This window comes from Glarea lozoyensis (assembly GCF_000409485.1).
Source record: "Glarea lozoyensis ATCC 20868 chromosome Unknown GLAREA6, whole genome shotgun sequence".
NCBI classification, from domain to species: Eukaryota; Fungi; Ascomycota; class Leotiomycetes; order Helotiales; family Helotiaceae; genus Glarea; species Glarea lozoyensis.
The window spans coordinates 2,818,475-2,843,227 of NW_007361001.1; the positions used below are offsets into that span (position 1 = coordinate 2,818,475).

A 24,753-nucleotide genomic window follows, 5' to 3' on the forward strand; every position below is an offset into this window, starting at 1 on the left:
GACGAAATAGGCTCTAGTGGAATACCAATTTATGTCTATGAGCGTTAAATATAGTTTTGGAAGCACACATAGATACTCTCACCGATCAGGATGTTCAAGACCATGGAACTCACCCTTGACTTCCGAAGAGAATCTATTTACTATGAATGATTGACGAAATAGAGGATATTGTGTCAAGATGATACACTAATTATGCAATGTTGTGTCAACTTAATGGCAGAAATATGGTGTTGTGAAAGCCCCTATCTTGTCCACCGCCAGCCACCCCATCCTCACGGTATCAAAGGCAATCAAAACACGATAGTTACTCAAAGCAATACACGAAATATCGGTATTTTGTCAATTGCTTTGAATAAATTAGAAAATCACAGCCTGTGTTCAGAAGTGAAGTCAAGATGTCCAGCCTCGCTTAATTTGATAAGGGGTAGAGACCGGTAGAAACGAATGGAAAACACTGCCACACATCTTGAGCCTCAATGAATCGATTCACCTTCAAAAGAAGCCCATGACATCCATGCCTTCCAGGTTGTTCGACGTGATACGCTAGCATAAGCGAGATCCAGCTGTCTATAAAAGAATCTGTTGCTCCCAGATTTTTCCTTTTCTTTTCTTCTTTCCTTTTCAGCTCTCTTTGCCACATGGCTTAGATCAAGTGTAGTATCTGTTCTTTTCAGTTTAATCTCTGAAAGTTGACTACGGTCAACACAAAGATTATACTTATTTTTGTTCGTCGGAGGGGAACCGCCAGGCTTGCCTGTGTTCTCTTCCACTGTGTTCTCGGTCTTACACTGCTTCCGAGTAACGCGACCTTTTCATTGCTCATTCTGGCTGAGGCTGGGGTGGTGAAGAAGAGTGATTTTTTTTGTTTGTTGTTGTTGGCGACATTGGCTCGATTGATGGGTGAAGAACGCATGATGCTGGATTTTATAGATAGAAAGGAAAGGAAAAGAAGCGGAGCCCTATGGTTAGAAAGCTTGTAAGATGTATATAGATTAATTGAAAAGCTATGGATAGATCGATTTGATGATGTTGTCGCGATGATTTGAGACGCGAATGGTGAGTATCATGAGTCGAAGGAAGACGGCAGAGTTTTCGCGGCCTCGCGATGGACAAAACAAGTGGTATCGAAAGACGATATTTCTAGGATCAATTTGATGAAATATCGTATATTCAGTAGATCAACTTGGAACCATGAGGCATATTCCGTCAATTGTGTTGACTGACTGAGACTTTAGGTCGAGTTATGCCTCCCAAACATTAGTGGGCAGGTAACTGACCCTTATTTTGTTGCTCGAGGCGGCATCGTGAACGTGTGTGGAAATTCATCAGATCGAGTGACATCTACCAGTCGAAAATATATATTCGCGTCGCAGTAACCTCAATCCGTAATCCAAATCGTGCCGTATTGACCATCTCTTAAAATTTTGCAAAATCCGTTGTGTGGCAGCCTTTAAAAGCATTCACCTGAAAATTTCGTGACCACAACATCATCAACCATCACAACACCATGGCGGACATCAACGACCCAGGAATGGTCAACTCCAAGATCTTCGAGGATCTCCAGAAGAAGATCGACGACGACGCAGAGACTCGCGAGCAGCTGCGCGCGTTTCTGCAAACCTTGGAGCGTCAAGGACGAGTCGCTCAATCCGTCCTCTCACGCGCCCATTCCACACCGGTCGCCCATCGTAAGTCGCTTTCAAATCACTCGGAATCGCTTCTAATTGTCTCAAGTCCAACCGGTAATCACGGCCGCGGAGGCAAGCATCAGAGATGAAATCGAAACAATCGGGCAGCTCGCCGCGGTGGCGTCGAATTCTCCTTATTACAAGTATGTCACACCACCATGCACGATCCCGATTTCAGCTAACATCAGTAGATACAACGGCATGTGGACGCGCGAGGTTCAGAATGTAGTTTTCTCTATCCTCATGTGCGGATGGCTTGGTGGGATGGCGACAGCGAGCAACCCCGCGTCAGCAGGCAAACTTCTCACGATCGAAGAAGTCGGCTCTATTTTGAACGGTACCTCTAACTCCCCAAATTATCTACATTAAAATTCATGAAAGCTAATATTTCTAGTCCCCGTGAACCTCAAAGACCAAGACGCCTTCCACATCACCATCGAAGAATACCTGCAATCCCTCATCACGCTCATCGAAGAGCTGGCGCGTCTCGCCATCAACTCCGTTACGCTGGGCGACTACCAACGTCCGCTGGAGATTAGCACTTTTGTGAAAGATCTCCATGCCGGATTTCAGATTCTGAATCTGAAGAATGATTCACTCAGAAGGAGGAGCGATGGGATTAAGTATAATGTGAAGAAGATTGAGGATATTGTGTATGATCTTAGTTTGAGGAATTTGGTGCCGAAGCCAGAGGCTTCCAACTAAGGTAAGTTGTACTGTGAGATAGGCAGTATGGAATGATTAGCTTGGGAGGTGGCTTTGTCTGGTGTAGGTACGGGTATTATTGTGGTGAGCATTGCTATATGGCGATGAAGGACTATCAGGGTGTAGGAACTGGAAGATGTACGGTAGTAGGTGATCAATGTAGCAGAAATCAATGTTCGGAGGATCCCTTTGCAAATGGGACACAATTTCACAGATATGTGTTATGCCTCGGACACTCGATAGTGTTGAGTGCACTTCATGCCGACCTGGTTGTACCAAGTGAAGCTATTCTCTCACAACGAATGCTAATGCGGCTATAGATACATTCCGGCCTACCTTCTTCCCCTCTCGAATTTCGACTGAACCAGAACACTTTGATCAATATTTTATCTGCCTTTCCAGCGGCACTCCTAGGCATACGGCAGTTCCCATGCCGAGGCTCAACCCCACACATCACAGCTAATGGCAAAAGCACTTCTAGGGCGCCCATCCCGCAAATTATTATCCAATCAAGATTTGGATATCTCTCATCTCCCATCTAGCACTTAAGCTTACTTCTGTCATTGCGCCTGAAATCTCCTAATTGTGCGGATCTTTGCCTGTCCGGAGGAGTTGATCTTCTCTGCCCAAGCAGGTGGGAAGAGTTGGCTATTATTCACTATAAACAGTAGTTTGAAGAAATGTAGGTTATATGGGAAGAACCCCTCGATCTTTGCGTCTGTAAGTTACAATTTCAATTTTCGTTTACAGTTATCAATCAAATTGCAACATGTATTCGTTTATCGTTGCTGTGGCAGTCCTGTTGAACCTCTCGCAAGCCTTTCCGGGCATGGCTCAGAAGAGAAATATTGCCAGTATCACAGGAGATCGTCTTACGACCGTGGCCGAACCAGTTCAAGCTCGAGATACAGCTGCTGCGTACCCACCGTTCTTAGGAAAGAGAGCAGCAGATGTTCGCTCGCCATGCCCAGGACTCAACAGCCTCGCAAACCATGATATCTGCCCTCGCTCAGGAAAAGGATACACGGTTCCAATACTCACCAAATGCTTGAAGGATGGACTGAATGTCGGAGGAGACTTTGCATTAGTTGTCGGTACCACTGGAATAGGATCCAATCCAAACCCTCTCACTCTTCAATTCGATCTCGATCAACTCGACCGCCATAACATCTTCATCGAGCACGATGCTTCACTCTCTCGCGCCGACACAATCGCTGGCGATAATCACAGCTTCAACCAAACCATTTGGGATACTGTTCTCGACTACTACACCGGGATGTCAGATACCAGTATCCCGGTCGCAGCAAAGGCCAAATACAATCGAGTCACCACAGAAGCGGAAAGAGACCCAGCATTTTTTTACGGACCAGTCCAATTCGTTCTCAGCTACGGCGAGACCGCACTATATCTAAGCACCATGGGCGATCCAATCACCGGCGTAGCACCAATCGAGTATGTTCGTGCGTTGTTCGAAGAAGAGAGACTTCCGTATCAAGAAGGATGGAAACCGACGACTACGCCTACCACGTTGGCGACACTTGGTGCTATGGTGCTGGAGTTGAATGCTGCAAATGGAGAGGTGCTACCGGAGGGATTGATTCTGGGAGAGAGTAGTTTGAGGGCTGTATTCAAAGGCTTGGATCCGATTACTGGGGCGGTTCTGAGTCCGATTTTGCAGACTATTTCGGGGTTGTTGGGGGTTATTGCGTAGGTAGGTTCATGATAGTGCGTTTGGTGGGCTTTCCGTTGCAATTAGAGCGTGTTCCGGTGCAAAAATTTCTGTTAGTTGTCGGAAACGTTAGCAAAAGATGACCAGATCACTTCATCGTGCCTGCCCTTTATCTTATAAAAGTGCCCAAGTTTAGAGTTTCGTCGATTTCGCGCATGAAATTTTGGATACTATTTTCAAATATCATTTTCAAAGTATAATCTTACATTCAGACCGCTTAGTCCTTCGCAATGGGAAACTCCATCAGTCGCAACTCGTATCTTCTGGCAGGTCCATGTTCTGCCAGAGAAGTCATATGGCACTATGTTAACGAAACTGTGTTGCCAGAGTGAGTTCATGCTGAACTGCCCAGTCCGTAATTGTGGAATAAATGCTGATTCCACGTCAGGCAAGCTCAATGTATCGATTACAATTATATACTAGAGAGCCATTGCTGCAAAGATTTAACATGTAGACCGAACAAACGTTTGGATCAAGAATTCCACCGGTACATGTGGGATGACTGGTGGCACCTGGGAAACCCATTTGCAGGAAGCGATCGCAACATCGAATGGTCTGGAATTGGAGGGTGCACCTGGCATTTTAAGGGCGGGAATTATGATGGAACAGAGCCTGGACTTTATGTCCTACCTTTCAAGAGGCCCAAACCATCATCTTGTTCAGAAGATTTTTCAGAAGGTTCTTCAGAGTCTTCTTTAGAAGACCCGTGACGAGGTTTTGAAATCTGGGGTAGTTCGTTACACAGCGCAACTCGATTCGGTCTAGTGTGCTTTGTCTGGGCCTCGGTCACTTTCACATGCGGCGCATCTCTTGACACTCGGAGGGACTGCCGTTCGCATCATTACCTCTTTTAATACTTCTACCACCCACGACATATCTTACTTCATTACAGCCTGTCCAACATTACTTAACTGCAAAATCATTCCATATCTCATACACACTTAACACCACAATCCACGATGTCTCTCAAAAATGGTAGGACTTCCGGATCCAATCGTGGTATTCCCCGACTGACATAACTCAAGATGCTTTTCCCTCTTCCGAGGCCTTCGATTCTATCAATGCTGCGCTCCAATCCTCAGACGCCGAGCGAAAAGACGCTATCAAGCAGGGAAATGCTGTTTTCGCTTTCACATTAAAGAATAAGGAGGGAGCTACCGAAAGCTGGCATATTGATCTGAAAGAGAAGGGAGAGGTTGGAAAGGGTCTCGGAACCAAGCCAAATGGTAAGCACACCCACCTACTGGCTGAAGCTCATGAGTTTAAGCTAACGGCATCTGTTTGCAGTTACCCTCTCATTATCAGACGACGAGTTCGGTAAATTGATTGCCGGAAAGGCGAACGCACAACGCCTGTTCATGTCGGGAAAGCTCAAGGTTAAGGGAGATGTGATGAAGGCTACGAAGATGGAGCCCATTTTATCAAAGGCGAGGGCTGTCCAGGCGAAGCTATAGATGTATAAATCATACAAATTACAGTTCGCACCTGCTTGTACCTGAAATCGTGGGGGTTGGCATGTGATAAAGGTGTACAGTACTGGCGTATATATCATTTTTCGAATGATTTTCTGACCTATCCGGGCCATCAATCTAGATTGGGTGATTTTTAGCTGTGTCGCAGACTGTTCTGCTCTTTTTTGTCTCTCTGATATGGTATGTCACTACTGTACCTTCCCATCCCTTTCTTTGCACCGATCCTCCTTTCTTCGGAGAGCTGTCAAAGACTACGAACACAAACGTTACCAAAGAAGGACGTATCCAGGGCAAGTACCAGCTTGTTTTTGTCCATGGTCCTTGGAATCAACACTTTCGATATCGAGAGATTCCCAGCTACATTGTCATCTGGACATATTGCTCAAACAATTCAACGCTGTACTCGCTGGAATCTAATGCGCCAACCATTTTCACTGGCACCAGGTCGTATAACCTAAATCAGGTTTATGATTCAATGCCTCCTAAAGATCACTCTCGAGAGAGTGTTCAGAACATCGTTGGAATCGAACGAGACGCTATAGTCGTCCTAGCAGGTTTATTCGAGCTGGATAGCAGAGATATATGAAGGCAAACCGTGTCTTCTTTGTCTACATACAAAGCAGGAATTAAGAAGACACGACCAGGCTTAAAGGCTCACTTGATATCTGAAGGTTGTAGTAGGGACAAGTGAATTAATTCACTGGATGCTGATGAATTGAGACAGTCTTGTAGAACGAGGAGCACAAGAATGAGATTGATTTGGTGGTGAATAAGTTATGCTAGCTAGCATAAATATCTTGTAAGTTGGAAAAAGCCTCGCCATTCAAACAAATACTATCGACATCCTGCAACCCTCATCTGCCCCGAAATTCGAATTCAGTTGATCAACCACAATATTTACTTCGCGGGCCCACATTTATTTGCCGCCTGATCACCTGATCACGATCTTTGCACTCGAAATCCTGTTGACTTAATCCTTGCTTGTTACCATTTCTCTCGGTCTCCTAAACAACATCCATCAACGCGCAATCACAACACTCGACGGAAATCCTTCCCCGATTCCCTTCTTCGTTGGATTGGAGATGCTTCACAACTAGCCTTACTGCGCGCATCTCTGCAAACCACTGCGCACTCGAAGCGGCAACAACAGTCACTCGAGTCGTTCTTGTCATCTAGTTGCCCTCAGGCCGTTGAATTTCACGACCTCCGGCGACTCTGCGACGCGCACAATCTCCTCCTCTCAGAACGGCCGAACACCACGGCTTCGGACGGGATAGATAATCGCGATCATGGATCAACCTCAACGCGCTAACGCGGCGCAACTGGCTGCGAGAAATATCAAAGCAAAGCCAAAGAGCAGAGCAAATAGGCCAGGGTTTTCTTCGCAGCCTGGTTCCGCAAATGCTGTTCCACAGTTTGCCCCGATGCCTCAGCAGGGAACGAATAGTTTCAACTCTGGAGGTAGCAGTAGAGGATTGTTTGGAGGGGCAGTTCAAGCACCGTCGACGTTCAATTTCTCTACAAACAATGGCCCATCATTATCATTTCCTCCTACGAACTTTGGATCGAGCAACACATTCGGAGGGAACCAAAGTCCCGCTCCCGAGTCAGAAAGAGTGGAGGATTCACGGAATCCCAAAAGACAATTTCAAGGTGCTTCACAATCCGGTCAACAGAATGCTACGTTCCAAACCCCGAATATCTTTGGACAGCAGAATGGCTCAGCGAATCCGTTCGCGCCCGCAGCTCCTGCGAGTAATGGGTTTTCGTTTGGCAACTCGCAGCCGTCTGTCAACCAAAGCTTTCCTCCTACTGCGACACCAGGTCAGAGCGCGAGCAATCCCTTCAACTTTGCTCCTGCGGCGGCTCCAGCTCCAAAGAGCCCATTCACTTTCGCTCCCGCTTCAACGCAGTCCCCAGCTCAAGCACCCTCGTCGCTCTTCAACTTTGGAAATACAAATACGACGCCAGCGAAACCTGCAGACGCTCCATTTTCGTTTGGCCAAACAAATACAACTTCGGCGGCCAGCGTGGGCTCTACCCCAACTACAAGTGCTCCCGCTTCTAGTGGCTGGAACTTCAACTCGACAACTGCTCCTGGACCTGCGAGCTCAGGAATCAACTTCAATTCGACGCCAACCACAAGTGCTCCTGCGAGCTCCGGCTTTAGTTTTAATCCTACACCAGCAGCAGCCGCGCCTGCGAGTCCAGCGATTAACTTTGGCTCTAAACCAACTGCAAGTGCACCAGCGGCTTCAGCACCTTTCAGTTTTGGTTCAACTGCTACGACGTCTGCACCAACTAATAATCTTTTTGGCAAGACACCTTCGCAACCTGGCTCTCCATCTACGAATCTGTTTGGAGCGACAACGCAATCTCAATCCCCAAATCCATTCGCCCATTTGAACCAACCCACGCCCTCTCCGACTGAACCTTTGAGCAAGGGAGAGCAGAGTAATGCGAAGCCCGAGACAAGTTACTTTGGCAGCCAGACGCAGAAGCCAGCGGCAAGTCCTTTTCAATTTGGAAGCCAAGAACAGAAACCCGCTACACCAACGACCAATGCCTTTACTGGCCAACAATCAACACCTGCGCCGGTTACAACCAATCTTTTTGGTGGTCAACAACCTGCTCCTTCGCAAGCACCAGCCACCAACTTCTTTGGCAGCCTTGGTCAGACACCTGTCAAGCCTACCAATGACCTGTTCAGTAATTCATCAGCGACTCCCGCAAACACAGCTGATAGTTCATCTGGCAATGAAGAGAACACCGCCCCAAAGACCGATTTGTTCGGTACTCAAGGGCAGAATACACCAAAACCTGCCAGTAGTCTTTTCCAAAATACGGAGAAAACACCAGCAAAGGCTTCGAGTAGTCCGTTCTCATTTGGACAGACACCAGCGAAGAATGTTGATAATGTTAATGTATTCAACACAACGCCTCAAGCTCCACCCAAGCCAAATCCCTTTGCGAACCTGAACAAGCCAGCTTCGGCTCTCACAGCATCGAATGGAGCTTCAGAATCCGCGAGCAAGCCAGCCACAAATGGAATGTTTGGTAATGCTTCGACGAAGGCTACTGGCTCTAGCTCGAGCAACCTCTTTGGCAATACGACGTCGCCAGCAGCACCTGCTAGTGAGCCCTTGAGCACTCTTAACCAACCGCTCAATCAACCAGCTCCGCAAGCGAGCACGACTTTGAGTAATGGAGCCGGAAACAACACCAAACCAGTCACAAATGTGTTCTCCATGAATAAAGCGCAGCCACCTCCTAGTCAAAGCACTAGTTCACCGCAGCAACCTGCGCCAGCCCAAGCAGCGCCGTTGTTAAAATCAACATATTCTGCACACGTTCCCCACACTCCAGCTGTCTCTTCTCGGCTTAGAGAAGTTCAAAGTGCAGAAGGCGACAACATAGACAAAGACGTCGATGCGCCGGAGGAACCACTGCACCCAGAGTCATTCGTCCAGTCATTGGGTCAAAATGGGCTGAAGAATATTGATGGCGATCCACAAAAATATCCCGAGCAATTTCCTGGGATGGAATATGCAAGCAGATATCCGATCGAGAAGATGGACCCCTTGATTCCGGATCATTTCACAACGGACCAGAAACTTGAGTTCTACTATGCTTACCGAATGCGTGCACTCAACAAGGCTTTGCAGAGATATTTCAATAGTATCGGACTCACCGACAACATATTCCCAGCAATTGCATACTATAATTCCTTGAGAGAAGTGATTCTGCAAAGAACCGCCCCAGATCTCAAGCTGCAGTCCATTGCTCAATCAGAAACCTCCAAAGCGAAGAGCCGGGCCAAGCCAGCCAGTCCTGTCAAGGAACGCAATCAGCCTGCTGTTTCCAAACCCTCGGATGCTTCGAAAAATACTCGTTCTTCACAACCTTCTCTGAATGGCAATACGCCCTCGTTACCACCACCACAGTCATCATTCTTCAAATCCGCGCCTTCACTGCCACCGCCTCAATCATCGCCTGCAAAGGCCTCTCCATCTCCCGCCCCTTCGCAACCTCCACAGCCATCACTTCCTAAGTTCAACCCAACTCCTTCCTCTCAGAGTTTGGCTCCTAGCCCATCTGCCTCAAAGGGTAAGCGGAAGGGCGAAGACTTCACCAAAGATGATTTCGAAGCTAGCGAAGCATCCAGTCCCTTGAAGAGAGCGAAGATGCAAAGCTCGACTGGCTCTAACACTTCCAATCTGTTCAAGAATGCTCTCAATAGTCCTGCTAAGCCACTCCCAGCGCAAGGAGCTCTGGAAAAGGCTGCGGCTGCCACCCCAGAAAAGCCAAAGGTCAATCCATTCGCAAAGCTTCCCGGAACATCTTCACCTGCAAAGCCAGGTCCCCCGCCTGCTTTCTCATTTGGTGCCGCCTCAACAACTCCAAAAGCATCACCGGCAAAGGCAGCTGCTGCACCATCTTTTTCCTTTGGGACGGAATCGACTACTCCAAAAGCGTCACCCGCAAAGCCAATGTTTAGTGGGTTTCCTACTCCTGCTGCAGCCGCTCCAGCTTCGGCACCGAAGGCTGCTACTGGTGGCTCAAGTAACTTTCTTGCCCAGTTTGGCGCAAAGGCCAAGGATGACGAAGCTGCAAACGAGAAGAAGCTTATGCAAAGAGCAATGGATGAAGACTATGATTCAGATGATGATAAGGAAGAGTGGATAGCCAACTACAAGAAAAAGAGAGCAGAGGAGCTGAACGCTTTGAAGGCAATCAAAGACAAGCCTACTTCAGCCATTCCCTCTGTTAGCGGTAGCGTCAACTTCCTTTCCCAGTTTGGCGCTAAAGCCAAGGATGACGAAGCTGCAAACGAAAAGAAGCTCATGCAGAGGGCAATGGACGAAGACTATGATTCAGATGATGACAAGGAGGAATGGATAGCTAATTACAAGAAGAAGAGAGCAGAGGAACTGAAAGCCTTGGAGGAGGCTAAGAAGACTGCAACTGGTTTTAGTTTGAAGCCAAAAAGTGGTTCTTCTGAATCGAAGCCTGCTGGTGGCTTTGTTTTCAAACCATCTTCAGATACTTCGTCGGAAAAATCCAAATCTTCCGGGTTTGTGTTCAAGCCGACCGAGTCTTCATCTTCTCAAGCTGCGAAGGAGACGTCAACAAAATCTTCTCCATTCCCCTCCGTGGCTCAGCCAAAGCCCTTACTTGGCCAGTCCGCCACAGCAAAATCTTCGGGTTCGAGCGTGTTTGAGAGTTTGAATAGCACCAGAGCCCCAACGCCCACTTTCTCCTTCGGTGCTCCAGTTCCTGATACTCAAACAACTGCGCCAGTATTCGAGGGCTTGTTTGGTCATCTATCCAAGCAAAACAGTGAAGAAGGAAGCAACAAGGAGAATAGTGATGAAGACGATGATGGGCACGAAAGTGATTCGGAAAACAAGGATCCCAACTATGATCCGAAGAAGGATAAGAATCCCGACAGTCCCAGCACACCAGTGGAGGAGACTGGTGCGGGTATTGCTTCTACCAAGAAAGCGACGAATCCATTCTCATTCGGTAGTTCAACACCAACACCGGCTGCCAAAACTGGTTCGCTTTTTGGTACACCGTCTAATTCTGGCACCACTACACCAAAGCCCAGTCTATTTGATAGGATCACGCGTGATAGCAATGGTCAGCCTGTTAAGGATACTTCTGAAGAGAAGGAAAATACTAAGCCTGCTCCAACAAACTTATTTGGATCACTCAACAAGGCTCCTGGATCACCTGCCGATCAAACGTGGAAGCCAGACACCCCAATCAAGTTTGGAGGCAATGGTGCCAGTACGGACGAAAACAGTTCCCTTAAACCAGCCAATCCTTTTGGCAGTTTGTTTGGCACAGCTCCCGCTGTGACCGTTCAAGCTGCCACACCTACCAAGCCAGCCGCTCCATTTGGCAATTTGTTCGGCACATCCAAGCCAGCCACTGCTAATGGGTCAGGTACCAGCACTCCATCGTTGTTTGCAGGATTAAATGCTCCCAAGCCTGGTGCTTCCACTGTTGGCTTTGGCTTTGGGGCTGCAAGTGGATCATCGTCACTTTTCCCTTCGGCAGCAGCTTCAACAACCACTTCTCGCGCCACTACACCAGGTGGAACTACCGATGGTGATAGTGCTGCGGAAAACGCCGACCCTGATGCAGAAAAGCATGCTCAACTAGATCTATCTGAACAAGCTCCTGGTGAAGAGGATGAGAAGAGACTTTTTGAGATTCGTGCGAAAGCATCGAAATATGATAATAATGCTTGGTCGACAAAGGGTACTGGGCTTTTGAGAGTTCTCAAACACAATGATACCAACAATACCAGAATTCTCATTCGGACTGATATTGGTAACATTGTTCTAAACAAATCATTACTGTCTGGCGTGGATTATGTGGCTACTCAAAAGACGGTCAAGCTTATGACCGCGAGTGAAGATGGAAAGGGGCTGGAGACCTGGATTCTGCAGGTGAAGACTGCTGATTCGGCTACGAAACTTGCGGAGACACTTGAGGCCAATAAGGCGGATTCTTGATTGCTTGTACAAGTCAGAGAATAATGGCACAAATTCAACATATCAAAGTCCACACAGATTATGGACAAGGGAATATTAGATGAGGTATACCTCCCCTGCACGCTGCGGGACAAGAGAATGTGTAAGAAGCACACGACGGAGGCAAATGAAAAATTTGGTGGCATGGGCGGAGCATGGGATATGGCGTTGCATAGCGATATTGAATACAAGTAAATTTGTTCCGGGGGTCGTTTGTTAGATTATTAGAATGGTTTAATCCTTGACCTGTTCTCTTTGCTTTCTGGCTGGGTTCTTGTGATGTGGATATAGCATGGGGGTTGTTGAGGGCTTCTTTATTGTAATTATGTTCAGGCCCCGGGGGGTTGAGTAGATATGTTCAGGAGTGGAATATGAAGCAGATTCTTGATGAAAGTGTTTGATTTGTGCAAGTGATGGTCGTTGATGGTGTATTAAGTGACTTGAATTAACTTGAGGTAAATTAAGTTGAGTAAGGTATTTTGCTTAAACTCAAATCAACTCATACCCAAGTCACTCATGGATAAGCTGATTGATTTGAGTAAGTTGTGGACACACTAATCTTGAAAACTGATTACTTGTAAGTGACATGTCGAGTTTTAATACCCAATGTCTTCCTGGCGTAGATGTATCTCTGTTAGTGCTTTCTCTGGCAGGCTCTTTCCCTATAAAGTCATCAACTTAAAGCTTGCCTGCCTGCTTTCCTTTGAAACTTCAATATCCAGTGCTTTTGAGGATTGGAAATAGTAGAGATAAATTCAATATTCACAAGGACATTTTGGACGTCTAAAAGCGAATGTATGTTATTGAGTTTGTAATTCTAGAGATGGTGTGATGTGCATGTAGGGTTAAAATGGGTTTCAAGAAGGCGATCTAGGATCTAACACGCAGATTAAAGCCATTCTGTTCATTTCTTTTTCAAGCACTAGTTACATGATATGTCAGAATTTCATAGATCCGTTACTAGTATACAAAATGCATCCTTTATCAATTTGCTATAAAGTCTCTTCTCTCTCAAAACTCGATGTCCTCGATCACATCAGCTCTGCAAATCGCTCTTACTCGTCCAGAATATACACACCTTTCATTTCCCCTTCATTTCTCTACTCTCACCCACCAGCCCCAGCAATCCTCGCACTCCTCCTTCTCGGCCCCGAAAGTCTCGTCTGAGGTTCACCTGGAACACCAGCACTCTCCCCTTTCCTCTTCAGAAGTCCGACTTTCTCCCCCTTTCCCGTCGCCCTCTCAGTACTCCCTTCACTTCCCTCAACAGCCATATCGTGCACCCACCTCTCCACCCTCCTCCTCCTATCCTCCACCCCCACATTTCCCACCTGACTAGCGAAAACCCGTCTCTTCCTCCTCCCCGCCTCTTCTCCAGCACTCGATAACCGGCGTTTACGAGTCCCTTCTGCTTCAGCGGGGTGTGAGAATAACTTCCTCCTTACATTTTCATTTTCAAAATTTACGTGCCGGGTTTGGGTGCTGGTGGTTTGTGTTTCGTTATCATCATCCTCGTCATTCTCATCGTCCTCGTCTGATGTTTTGGAATGTATGGTATGGATCCCATCATCATCATCATCCTCGTCGCTTAAGTCTTCCGACTCTCTCTCAATCACCCTAATCGCAAGGATCAAGAACATGAGGTCATCTAGCTCCTGCTGCTGCTGGATTGAGTCGAGGATTAGTTGGTATAGTTGCTGCTGGGTGTTCATTAATGATTTCGACATAGTGATGTGAGATTTATGTGATATGATGATGTGAAATGATATGAATTTGCCTGGGTGCATGGGACTGTGGATGATGAGGGGGCGGAAGTTGCCACGCTCTAGCGGTTTGGTTAGTTGAGTTTGGGTTTGAACTAGTGTTTTGGCCGAACATCGCTTAAAACATATAATACGATTTATTGTGACCGAAAAGGCAATTGTATGTCAGAGTTCAAGGATCCTTTCATGAGATTCTTCTCGAAGCATCACAGACCTTACTCTTTCAATTTGTTCTTCTCTTCCTACCCTAAAGACTTTATCACGCAGTGACACGCACCCCCCGTCTGGACAACACTCCCCCTCTCCATCTCCATCATATCTCCTCCCTCACTTCCTCCCCCTCTTATTCCTCCTCTTCGCCTCCGAAGCCTTCGTAGACGACTGCGCATTCTTTGCAGCCTGTTGAGAAGAGCTTTTCCCTGCTCCGGCAGTCTCTTTAGGCGATTGTTGTGATTTCATTGCTTCTGTTGCCACCTGACGAACAGGCGCAGGAATTGAATTTCCCTCTCGATTGACAGACTCAACCCTCGGAATGTGTGGAGTCTTGGTATTTCCAGTACTGTTAAATTCAGCAGGTCCAGCAATCCCCTTAGGACGTTGAGCACCACGGAGTTTCGGAAAGTCAGTACTCGCGTTTTTAGGATCACTAGCAGAGCCAGACGATTCCCTATTCTTCGCTGCTTGTTGAGAAGAGCCTTTCTTTCCTCCATTTAGGACTAAACCCATAACTCTGTCCACACTATCGTGCTCAACAGCAGAAAGCTCAGGGCTTGAGTAGCAGGTAAAGCTCAAACCTTGTCCGTTACGAGTTACTTCGGGGCTGGAAGGAGGTTGGCTGACGCTCAGGTTATCGACGAGATGCTGCAGCTGAGCTGTAACGGCTTCGGTCTCTTCGAGCGTTGGACCTTTGATATATGAAGTACTGGCGTTCTTGTAATTTCCTGTAATATCAGATATGACAGCTCCAGCACTCTCATCTTTACTTCCTCCAGCAGCGTCAGATCTCGCAGCTCCAACAACCACCTTCTCAGAATCCCCAGCCGTAGAACTCACACCCTTCCTATACCCACCAGTTCCACCGGTCGCTTCCCTAACCCACGCCTCATCAGCAATGAAATCAAGATCATCCTCAAACGCATCCCTGCCAGCGACGAACTCAACATCATCTTCGAAATCCAAAGACGTCTTGATCGTCCCGACTTTCGAGGGTGTATTGCCCATGGTGAATCTAGACATTGTTTCGCGAGGACTGTTCTACGAGACATGATGGTGTGTGAACATGTGTATGTATATAGATTGTTTGAAGGGAGGGTGTATGTGTTTGTGGGGACGGTGTTTGTGAGATGGTATGAGTGTTGGGAGAGAGTCATTTATGTTTCCTGTTTATGTTTTACTGCTTATGAGATGATTCCTCTTCATATATGAGACGTAAGAGAGAGACAAGCATTTGTTTACCTTTATATGGACTTATGACACTCCTACATTTCCAAACTTCCATAACCTTGGTTTTCTTCTCTATTTGTTGAATACACTTTTCCACACTATCGAAAGTATCTTTCATACCCATTTTTTTGCAGGTACAGACTACTTCTCCATTCCAAAGTATTCTTAAATAAAAACTAATTACGGGCAAGCAAAGGTGACATGAACTTAAATAATCTATTTTCAAACATCCGAATCCTCATATCCCCTTACTTCAAAGTCCCATCGAAGAGAGGCTCAAAACATTCATGTCTTCAAAGTGTTGTTCTGTAATTCCATTCTGATTTTCACGCCTACGACTTACTTTAGTTTCAAAGAGAACCGCTGGTTCAAATTATGGCATTGATATCCTCGTTAAGCACATCCTAAAACCCACAGTATGCAAACCAGCTCAATCTCCCACCTAACAAGAATTAAACCTTCTTCATTTAGTTAAGGAATAAAAACACATGAGCTTAACAACCTGTAAGGCGGCAAGTTATATACACCTAGATTGACTGCCTACACTAATAGAATAACTCAGAGGATGAGATATTCGCAGGTATAGAAAATCTGAATAGTGATACAGATCAGGAGATGATACATCCTGACTTAGTTACTTAAACACTAAACCCAAAAATACCTGCACCATCTCATTTTCACATTCTCAAGAGCCACTAGACGAAACACAATTACCCATCACCCCAAAACACAACCATCAAACCACCTCTAACTCCCAACTTACTTCCAACCCTCAAATCACAGCACCACCATGACCCTCCAACAACCCATGTCCAACACACACACATCCATACATCCCACCCCCCTCCCCCCTCCCACCACAAAAACCCCAAACAACCTCCTCCCTCCCACTTCACCCACCCAAATAAAAACCACTCCACACCACAAAACCACACACCTCAGATTCCCATCCACAGCCCCAGCCCACCCACGCCCTCCCCCTTACCACACACCCTATCCAACTCAAACCAGTCAAACCATTCAAACCAATTAACCAAGAAAGGAAAAATACCACCATCCATGAAAAAAAACCACACACCCAGTAATTTCCCGAATATAATTGCCATTCTACACAGAAAACCACACGAACCACACTCGCGAAACACGAGACTGGGTTAGAACCGATTTAGTATTACATTAATTCCTCAGAGGTCTAGATTATCTTCTTCTGTCCTTACAATTTACAATTTACAAAACCTCTACAGAGACTCTCCCTCGCTAGAAAAAAAAAACAGTAATTTGGTTTTCCGTGTTAAACCTCATATTTCCCATGATTTCTTTCTAGTATCAGTTAAGCATATCATGTATGAAGTAACCTTACCTACTCACTCACGCCTATCACATCACATCAGTCAGATCGCCGATAACAGGCACATGCATGATAAGTTTCCAAACGAATGTGTTATTTCTACTACGATATATCTCCTTCCTCTTATCCCCCATCCTATCCATGCATCCACCACTATCCACCCATCCACTCATCTCATCCACATCTCGCTAACTAACAAACGGGGTATGCAACAAGATACAAAAACCCCCAAACGTACCCGTCCACTTCCAAGAGACAAACGCGAAAAGAAAAAAGAAAGATTCCAAGATCATCCTCTCATACCTCGCTTCCAGGCTGGTGTTTTGACTTTGTGGTTTGTGTGTGTGTATTGGTAAGTGAAAATCATATATTTTGAACAATCTTTTTCATCTCAAAGGTACCCCGCAATCATCAACAAAGAGACCAACCAACCAACCAGAGCAAACCAATCCCGAGGAAAGAGGAACATAGACCACCACGCCCCGAGATAATTTCGAGACCAGCCATTGTTTATAGACTTCCAAAGAAAACACAAATACACACAAACCACGGAACAGGCGCCAAAAGATGAGAACGCGTACCCCAAACCTTCGCTGTTTAACCAAAACATAAATGCAAATTAGAAACCCATGAACACAATCCAAGGTTTGATAATATCTGCATCGTCTCACTCTTCAACATCGTATTCTTGAGACGCACCAGTCGAAGCAAAAAATGAAGAAGTTGATGTACTTGTAATCTCAAATGTTGTTATTAAGGACTCGGTAATTTCGTTTGATCGTAAAGGGTAAAAGCAATGAACAATATGCACAGTCGAATGCAATATCAAATTGGCAGGTGAATGATTGTATATCAAACAATAGGGATCTACCCTTGTTGACAATTTTGTCGTAGAGACTCTTAAAATTGAGTGCTCTTTCTCTTCTCAACCGATGTGAGAACGAGCATTTGTGCCTTGCGTTGACCTTCAATTGGTTCAACCTTCTTTCCTCCGTTCTTGAAAACGGCAGCAAAGCTACCACCAACGGATTGACCTTCATCACTGCTGACGCTAGCAGCTGTGAAGTTGCTATCAAATGATGCAACGGATTTGCGCTCGAGGGAATGCTCCTTTTGACGAGAAGATGGGCGATCAGAACCGATTGCACCATGAGCAGAAGTTCGAGAGCTTCCCAAACTTGGACGGCCGGAGAGGCTTCCACTTCCACTGCGACCACTGTCCGAATCATTGTCAGATGAAACTGAAAAGGCTACCTCGCCAGTCTCTGACACTGGAGACATACTGCCTGAGCTGCTTCCAGGTCCTTTACGACGTTCCAAACCAGCACGAACAAGATTGTGAACAGCATTTCGGCGTGTACGAGTAGCAAAGTTCTTGCTACCTTCAAACTTGGTGGTTGGCTTGGAGACCAGTTCATCGAGAGGAGGTGGACCGCGAGGTTGACGGATTGGGTGTTCACCCGCACGGGATTGACCAGGACCGAATGCTGCTGCGCTTGGGGTTTGTGGGAAGCCCTGAGATTTTGGCAGCATGGCAGATCTTGCGGCTCCTTCAACGGGAGTTGTGTTATCGATGGCCACGGCCATGGAGTTAGCCTTGCGGTGTCCACGGCGGAAAGCACCCGCGGATGGTGGCGGCAACGGAGCATGATCTTGTGGAGGTGATTGTGCCTTTTTCGGTGGGCTGATGCTTCGGGTAAAGTTTGCGGCATCCGATGGTGGTGGTGGTGAGACCTGGAATCGTGGTGTACCTGGTTGTTGGGGTGGAGAGTAGTGGATGTTTGATTGGGCGGTCTGGGCTTGTTGGCTCATGTACTGCGCAGCTTGTCCAGTGTGGTCCATGAAGTAGGTCTGTTGTCCGGTCGCCGGGTCATAGTATGAGTACACGCCTGGCTGAGCGCCCATGACTGGTGCAATAATGGGCTGCATGTTTTGCTTGACCTGTTGTTGCTGGTACATGTTCTGAGGAGTAACTGGAGGAGTAGCAAATTGTTGCTGTCCCATACCCAAATTCATGCCTTGGAATTGTTGATGAACGCTCATCAGTTGTTGTTGGAGGCGTTGTTGCTGCTCCGCAAGGTACATGTTGGTAGCAACAAGCTGAGCGTACAGGTTTGGGTCCATGTTCTCTTGATTCTGCTCATCAATCTGAATCGCTGGAGGAGCCAAGATCTGCTCTGCGACTGGGTACATTTGTCTTTGAGCGTTCATCTGGCTGTAACCGTTCTGTTGATTTTGATGAGGGAAGCTGGTCTTGGGTCCACCATATGACTCCTCCTTGGCGTAGATGCTGGCTCCGAGACCTCCGAGGTTGTGCTGAAGTTGAGTTGGAGGAGCGGTAGAAGGAAAGTTGCTGGTGGTGGCAGATTTGGGGGCCGTTCTCAACCCAGCAAGCAAATGGGATCGTGATGTTCGTGGTGTGGGAGCACCGTTATCAAGATGATCGGACTGCCTTGGGGTTTGGAAGGAGAGACGTTTCAAATTGGCTCCGTTTGCACGTCTAGAAGCAAAGCCAGAACCGGGCATTCCCAATCCATTGCTGGAAGGGAAGTTGTTGTATGACATCTGAGCAAGACCGCCTGCGTCCATTTCTGCGATGTTATACCGGTATGAAGGTGATGGTTGATCGAGGCGGATTGACAGGATGATCGAAAATTCGACGTCAAGAGAGTGAAGGCGGTCGAAGGGTGATGCTCAAGATAAGAGCAAGTCGAAAAGTATTATTGGAATTATAGGATCGATAGAGATATCGATCGAGTTGTATGTAAGACAAGAAGAATTATGTATGTGTAAGCTCTGAGCAGAGGCAAGCCTTTGATGCAGGCAGCAGTGGAGAGAAGACTCGAAAGTTTGTAATGAATAGCGTGTTGCTTGTTGCAAGATCCAAGAGTGTCGAAAACGTGCGACCGAGAGGAAACGAGAACGCGTCGTTGAGTATGTGTCGGAAGGTTGAAATTACAGAGATGTTTCCCTTGATCGAAAGACCAGAGGCGAGCTCGTGATCGATGGTGTAATAACAAGTGCGGTCGAGTGGGCGGAGTCGAGGAAGAAGAAAGCGCGATGCTCTGCAATCAACAAAGAGCGACCGGTTCGGAAAACGATGAAAGAGCAGGAGGCGAAGGATGCTGATTGTTGGAAATGACGACGATGGCGAGAAAAGTCAGCGAGCAAGCGAAGAACAGACGACGGAGCGGCAGGCAGGGCAAGAGCGAAGCAGGTTCGATATTAATTGATGTTGGGGGTTTTCAAGCTGTGTATATGTGTGCGAAGAAGACACCACAGAAGTCCAAGCTGAAGGGGGGTGGTCAGAAGTTCGCGGCCGGATGGCGTAGGGATTGACGGAAGGATTGCAAAGTTCTTTGGGTGCGACGGGTGGACGAACAAAGGGTCACGACCAGTCGGGGCAGACTCCAGGATCTGGATGTGAAGATGAAAATATCTCGATGCTTGCGGAGGGAAGTGGATGCGCTGCGATGCTGAGGCGAAGAGTATTCGGGCGGCTCTGGCGTGTATTGGCGTGGTGCTGGTGCTGGTGCTAATGTTTTTCTCTCTGGGAGGAGTCAATCTGACGGGGAACAAGAACAATGCAACTGATCGCGACGATTAAACAATCTTGCGCTGCAGAAGAGCTCGAAGAGTTGAGGAGTGCGAACAGGACACGGACGACGACAACAACAAGAGGGGGAGGAAATAGAAGAAGGGGCGGTGTGTGGTTGAAGAGGAAGAGGAGGAAAAGGAGGTCGAGCGAACGAGCTGCGAGAGTCGCTTCGAGACGAGACGGGCGGCGGAGAGGTGGAGGGTCGTGAGTGTGGGTCTCAGCGTGCAGCAGGACTAGCGCGTGTTGGAGTGGAAAGAGAGTTTGGATGGTTGGCTGGAGAGGAGCGAGGAGTCAGGAGCCACAGCCAAACACCGCCAAATCCTGACTCCTTCACGCAAGTCACAGACAGGCCAATCAAGCTGATTCAACACGTGAAGCAAATCACTCCACTATGCCGAACGTGGCAAGAATCGCAACGACGCAGGGGGTGAGCAGATGGGACCAGGATTCGGACGGTGCGTGTTTTGTCAATTAAGGGGGAGATCCACTGCTGATCAAAGGTCGAGGTCAAAGGGTCCAAGCCAGTCCAGTCCAGTGCAGTTTGCTGCTGCTGCGAGCTGATTGTGATGGTACTGCAAGATTGTATGGGTAAGAAGACTTTGGTAGGACAACATCACGCTTGATGCTTCCGCTTCTCAGCGGCTGCAACTAGCAACTCTGGTAAGTGCTTACTGCTTTCCCGTTTGATCGGACAGCACATGGGAAATAAAGTAGATGTACAAATTCAAGAATAGCCTTCTGTTGTGTTGATTCAAGCATCCGAGTTGGTTGGTCCAGGATCTTTACACATCGGCAATTCTCCATTTAGCGATTCACGGCGTCAATCTTAGCTTTACGAATACTATTGGATGTAGTAATACACGATACCCGCCTCAATCTTCACTTACCAATCTCGTGCATTTATTATCATCATTGGCAGAATCATTGCAGATCTATCTCTATCAAATCAGCCCAGATCATCATGATAGCAACGGTTATCGATCCTCTCAAGCCTCGATTGTGAATCCGAATCAACAGAATTGTGGCTCACGATCTGATATTCTATTCCTAGAGCCCCTCCTCTAATATCACTCACACAGCCGCGATCTCCACTATTGCAGAAGATCGTCTCATCAAGGGACTTCAACCCGGAAACCAAACCTTTCGACCCGCATCTACGAGGCACTTCAAAGTACAGTAGAATATCACTCCACAACTCTGAAGCCTCTCAAGTATTCCCAAAGATCTAATTAAGGGTCCTGTTTCTTGTACTGTGTATGTTCATACGAAATACCCAAGAAAATAGCCATCCAAACGTAAGCGAGTCATGCCTCCCTCAATCACAACAAACCCATTTACAGTAGTTCCATGCACAAAATACGAACCCTCCGTCCCCAAAACCTGCACCTAAACCCCATCCATCCATCCCAACAATCTCCAAAAACCCAAAATATATCCGAAATGATCCCCATCTAGACCACGCACTTCATCTCAATCTCATGCCTACCTAAGTCGCCCCCACCATCCCATCCACATAAACGAACACTCACAAGCGCTTTCATGCAAGCCGTCCGCACCCATCAACCAAACAACCCAGGCCCACAGCCGCTACCGCTATCGAAATCTCTCGTAGCCGCAACGACACATGCAGCACTTCGTGGTCGAGATTGATACGATGGGGTTGCGCTTGAGGCGTCTTTCTTACCGTTGAGTTATTTCAGTATACCATCACGATGAGCTTAGGAAGAAGGGTTGTGCTGATCAATTGAAGAAGGTATTGTGATCCGCGCATTCGGTGGAGTGAGATGATGTGCGGATTTTCTGGAGTACAGAAATTCATGTGTATGAAGCACCGTGTCATGAGTCCACTTCTCCAGGCCTTGCATTTCCCGTCGTCGCTGCTTGTTTTATTTAAACAAATCGACTCCACAGCACTTTAGACGGTGCTGGAACTTGCGCACCCCATCACTTCCACACGAGGAAATCTTGCACGTGTTATTGAATCATGATATACGTGTTTAGAGAATGCATAACTTATAGTGACGAATAATGCAACCCTTCTAAATAGAATGTTCCCTGGGTGTTGGGGTTCTGAAACGCGATCCTTCGTTTTCTCAAACACTGCCTTGACAGGGGGGTTCGGTTCGTGGGCCGTGGGTTGGGGGGTGATATTTTTGGTAAGCGAGGTGTAACTGCCAGTGGCTGCGTAGCTCGAATGCGTGGTGTGATTATGGATAAGATGAATGAATAGTGATATAGAGATTATGTAAAGGGTAGGAAAAGGGTATAAATGTTCGGAAAGATATCGAGTAAATACCCTAGCAAGCTTAAGTTTACAATGTAAAATAATACTTCCTCACCTACCAACATATACCTAATTCCCCATCTACTAACCACTACGATAGATTCCCCTAAAACAATAAAAGCAGATCGAATTCTGAGAATTTGGCGCGTTGAGGTGCTGATGTTTACAGGTTTGAGGTGTGAATGATAGTTAGATGGAGGGGAGGAAAGGATGGTTATTTTGCTAAGAGGGAGTGGGAAGTCGTGTTAGTCGGATCTTGTTAGTGATGGGTGTGTTTTTTGTTGACGAATATATGACTCCTACATAGGTACTATGAAAGCATAGGTACTATGGCGATGAAAGTTGAGTCTTACGATACCAAGGTACTCATCTTACAAACACAAGAACCATACTATCATACCTCTCCTCACTCACAAGTGCTCAGCTGCATAAGTATATATTCCTATACAAACCACACCGTTCACCCAATCAAAACCTTTTCTCATACGAGTTTCAACATTAGTGATCAACCGCCCAAGAAGTCCCGTCATGTCCGCCCTGAATTTCGAAAACGACTGTATCTACGTGTGGACATCTATTTCACGCGTGACGAGAGATGTTAGGGGCGAGAGGACTAGTTACGTTGTGACTGTTGGATGGCGAGTTCTTTCACCTACCAATAACCAGCCTACAAATCCTAGACCCAATCTAATTACCTCGCCAATGGCCCCTTCAAGCACGACGCCGCCAAGGGTTGATAGTCTGGGGATTATACGTAGAATGCCGATACCTCCACTTGTGCCCCAAACATCCGCGATTGCACAAGGTATAGCCAGGATGAGAGCTGAGGAGGCTGCTGAACAAGCGAGAGGGAATGGGCGTGAAGAGGTAGACAGGACGTCGACTCTGAGTAGCTGCTCGCCAGGTTTTTGATATTGAATTTCGAGATTCTAGTTGCAAATTGATCTGAGTCTTTCCTTTGAAGAGGTTTTCATCTTCTGTGTTTCTGCTCTGTGATAGTCGCCTTGACATGTACTCTCATGTCTTCTTGTTGCTTGGACCTCCTAACCGCAGATTGTCTTCGTACAAGGTCGTATCGTTTGACTGACGATTGTGTATGTCTCCAATCTGCACCTGCTTGGCTCTGTCGCTTCTTCCATTCATCTCGGCTCTTTCTTCTCAATCCAATCCGTAGTCTGGTCACTCCGTAACTTTGCCTTCATCAAACTTAACCACCATCCCACCTCACACACCCTCCAAAATGCCCAAAACCCTCTCCTCAACCCCACCATCCTCATCACCCTCCCACCCTTCCTCTTCCCCATCTCCACCCCTCCCCTCCAGCCCATTGACCCCCCTCATAACCCTCAGCACCAGCAACCTCATCCGCTCCAACTCCCTCTCCACCTCCCCACCCCTAACAACCACATTCCCCTCCACATCACCTAACCCCTTCACCAACTCCCCCAACGCCTTATAACTCTCTACTTTCTCCCTCGCCGTACTTCGCCGGTCATCCAATTCCACCAATCGAGCTTGTAACGCGCTGTATCGTTCCGCATCCTCTGATTCTTCATCATCCGGCCACGTCGGCGGGAGTTGTTCTATAACCTCCTCTTTCGCTACAATCATCAGCATCACACCCAAAATCAAGCCCTGAACACAATATTACGCACATAAATCCACACCCCTCCTCATCCACTCCTCTCCATGTCCCTCACTCGCAGAAGCCGCAGCATTCCAATACAGCCGATCGATCTGCTCCGCAACATGCCGTGTCGCTTGGGGCGTGAAAATCCGTTTATTGTGTTGACGAACGAGGGTGTTTGTTTTTTCGAGGACGGTGGTGATGGTTTTTGGGGGGATGGAGGGGTCTTGGACGGGGTTGGGGGGATTGGAGGACGGTTTTAGAGGGGTTGAGAGGAGGGATATTTGGGTTGTTAGGAAGGAGGTTTTTAGGGCGGGGATTGTGGGGTTAGTTGTCATTTTGGTGGTGGTTTTGCGGTGGTCTGGTGGTGTTGTAGGAGGAGATTCGGGGATCTGGTTTGGGTTGACGCGATGAATGAGGGGAGACGCGTTGGGGCACGGGCCGCTTCAAGGTCAAAATGTCATTGAACAACTAATTACCTAAGGTACGTCCCGATCCAAGTCCAGACTTCATCTAAGAATTGATTCTGTTTATAGCTGATGCTTTGGGTT

The 24,753-nt window shown here is 47.2% G+C and overlaps 10 protein-coding genes across 10 annotated transcripts; 6 read left to right on the forward strand and 4 right to left on the reverse strand.

Annotated features, from left to right (window-relative positions):
• Positions 1 to 1,507: 1,507 nt before the first annotated feature.
• On the forward strand, positions 1,508 to 2,393 carry GLAREA_03250 (Translin; the record flags this gene model as incomplete). Its single annotated transcript, XM_008088334.1, has 4 exons — positions 1,508 to 1,688; positions 1,735 to 1,831; positions 1,880 to 2,025; positions 2,083 to 2,393. 4 exons carry the CDS (start codon positions 1,508 to 1,510, stop codon positions 2,391 to 2,393), a joined length of 735 nt encoding a protein of 244 aa, XP_008086525.1.
• Positions 2,394 to 3,162: 769 nt separating this feature from the next.
• Positions 3,163 to 4,104, forward strand: GLAREA_03251 (Cloroperoxidase; the record flags this gene model as incomplete). Its single annotated transcript, XM_008088335.1, has 1 exon — positions 3,163 to 4,104. The coding sequence occupies one exon, from the start codon at positions 3,163 to 3,165 to the stop codon at positions 4,102 to 4,104; it is 942 nt and encodes a 313-aa protein (XP_008086526.1).
• Positions 4,105 to 4,352: 248 nt separating this feature from the next.
• GLAREA_03252 (uncharacterized protein) lies at positions 4,353 to 4,832 on the forward strand (the record flags this gene model as incomplete). Its single annotated transcript, XM_008088336.1, has 2 exons — positions 4,353 to 4,450; positions 4,511 to 4,832. The coding sequence occupies 2 exons, from the start codon at positions 4,353 to 4,355 to the stop codon at positions 4,830 to 4,832; spliced, it is 420 nt and encodes a 139-aa protein (XP_008086527.1).
• A 249-nt stretch (positions 4,833 to 5,081) lies between these two features.
• On the forward strand, positions 5,082 to 5,576 carry GLAREA_03253 (Sterol carrier protein, SCP; the record flags this gene model as incomplete). Its single annotated transcript, XM_008088337.1, has 3 exons — positions 5,082 to 5,097; positions 5,148 to 5,348; positions 5,410 to 5,576. 3 exons carry the CDS (start codon positions 5,082 to 5,084, stop codon positions 5,574 to 5,576), a joined length of 384 nt encoding a protein of 127 aa, XP_008086528.1.
• A 1,307-nt stretch (positions 5,577 to 6,883) lies between these two features.
• GLAREA_03254 (PH) lies at positions 6,884 to 12,121 on the forward strand (the record flags this gene model as incomplete). Its single annotated transcript, XM_008088338.1, has 1 exon — positions 6,884 to 12,121. The coding sequence occupies one exon, from the start codon at positions 6,884 to 6,886 to the stop codon at positions 12,119 to 12,121; it is 5,238 nt and encodes a 1,745-aa protein (XP_008086529.1).
• A 1,124-nt stretch (positions 12,122 to 13,245) lies between these two features.
• On the reverse strand, positions 13,246 to 13,866 carry GLAREA_03255 (uncharacterized protein; the record flags this gene model as incomplete). The annotated part of the gene is made up of 1 exon (XM_008088339.1): positions 13,246 to 13,866. One exon carries the CDS (start codon positions 13,864 to 13,866, stop codon positions 13,246 to 13,248), a length of 621 nt encoding a protein of 206 aa, XP_008086530.1.
• A 363-nt stretch (positions 13,867 to 14,229) lies between these two features.
• On the reverse strand, positions 14,230 to 15,138 carry GLAREA_03256 (uncharacterized protein; the record flags this gene model as incomplete). The annotated part of the gene is made up of 1 exon (XM_008088340.1): positions 14,230 to 15,138. One exon carries the CDS (start codon positions 15,136 to 15,138, stop codon positions 14,230 to 14,232), a length of 909 nt encoding a protein of 302 aa, XP_008086531.1.
• A 2,455-nt stretch (positions 15,139 to 17,593) lies between these two features.
• Positions 17,594 to 19,282, reverse strand: GLAREA_03257 (uncharacterized protein; the record flags this gene model as incomplete). Its single annotated transcript, XM_008088341.1, has 1 exon — positions 17,594 to 19,282. The coding sequence occupies one exon, from the start codon at positions 19,280 to 19,282 to the stop codon at positions 17,594 to 17,596; it is 1,689 nt and encodes a 562-aa protein (XP_008086532.1).
• A 3,821-nt stretch (positions 19,283 to 23,103) lies between these two features.
• GLAREA_03258 (uncharacterized protein) lies at positions 23,104 to 23,487 on the forward strand (the record flags this gene model as incomplete). Its single annotated transcript, XM_008088342.1, has 1 exon — positions 23,104 to 23,487. The coding sequence occupies one exon, from the start codon at positions 23,104 to 23,106 to the stop codon at positions 23,485 to 23,487; it is 384 nt and encodes a 127-aa protein (XP_008086533.1).
• Positions 23,488 to 23,799: 312 nt separating this feature from the next.
• GLAREA_03259 (uncharacterized protein) lies at positions 23,800 to 24,540 on the reverse strand (the record flags this gene model as incomplete). The annotated part of the gene is made up of 2 exons (XM_008088343.1): positions 23,800 to 24,176; positions 24,231 to 24,540. The coding sequence occupies 2 exons, from the start codon at positions 24,538 to 24,540 to the stop codon at positions 23,800 to 23,802; spliced, it is 687 nt and encodes a 228-aa protein (XP_008086534.1).
• Between the last annotated feature and the right edge of the window lie 213 nt (positions 24,541 to 24,753).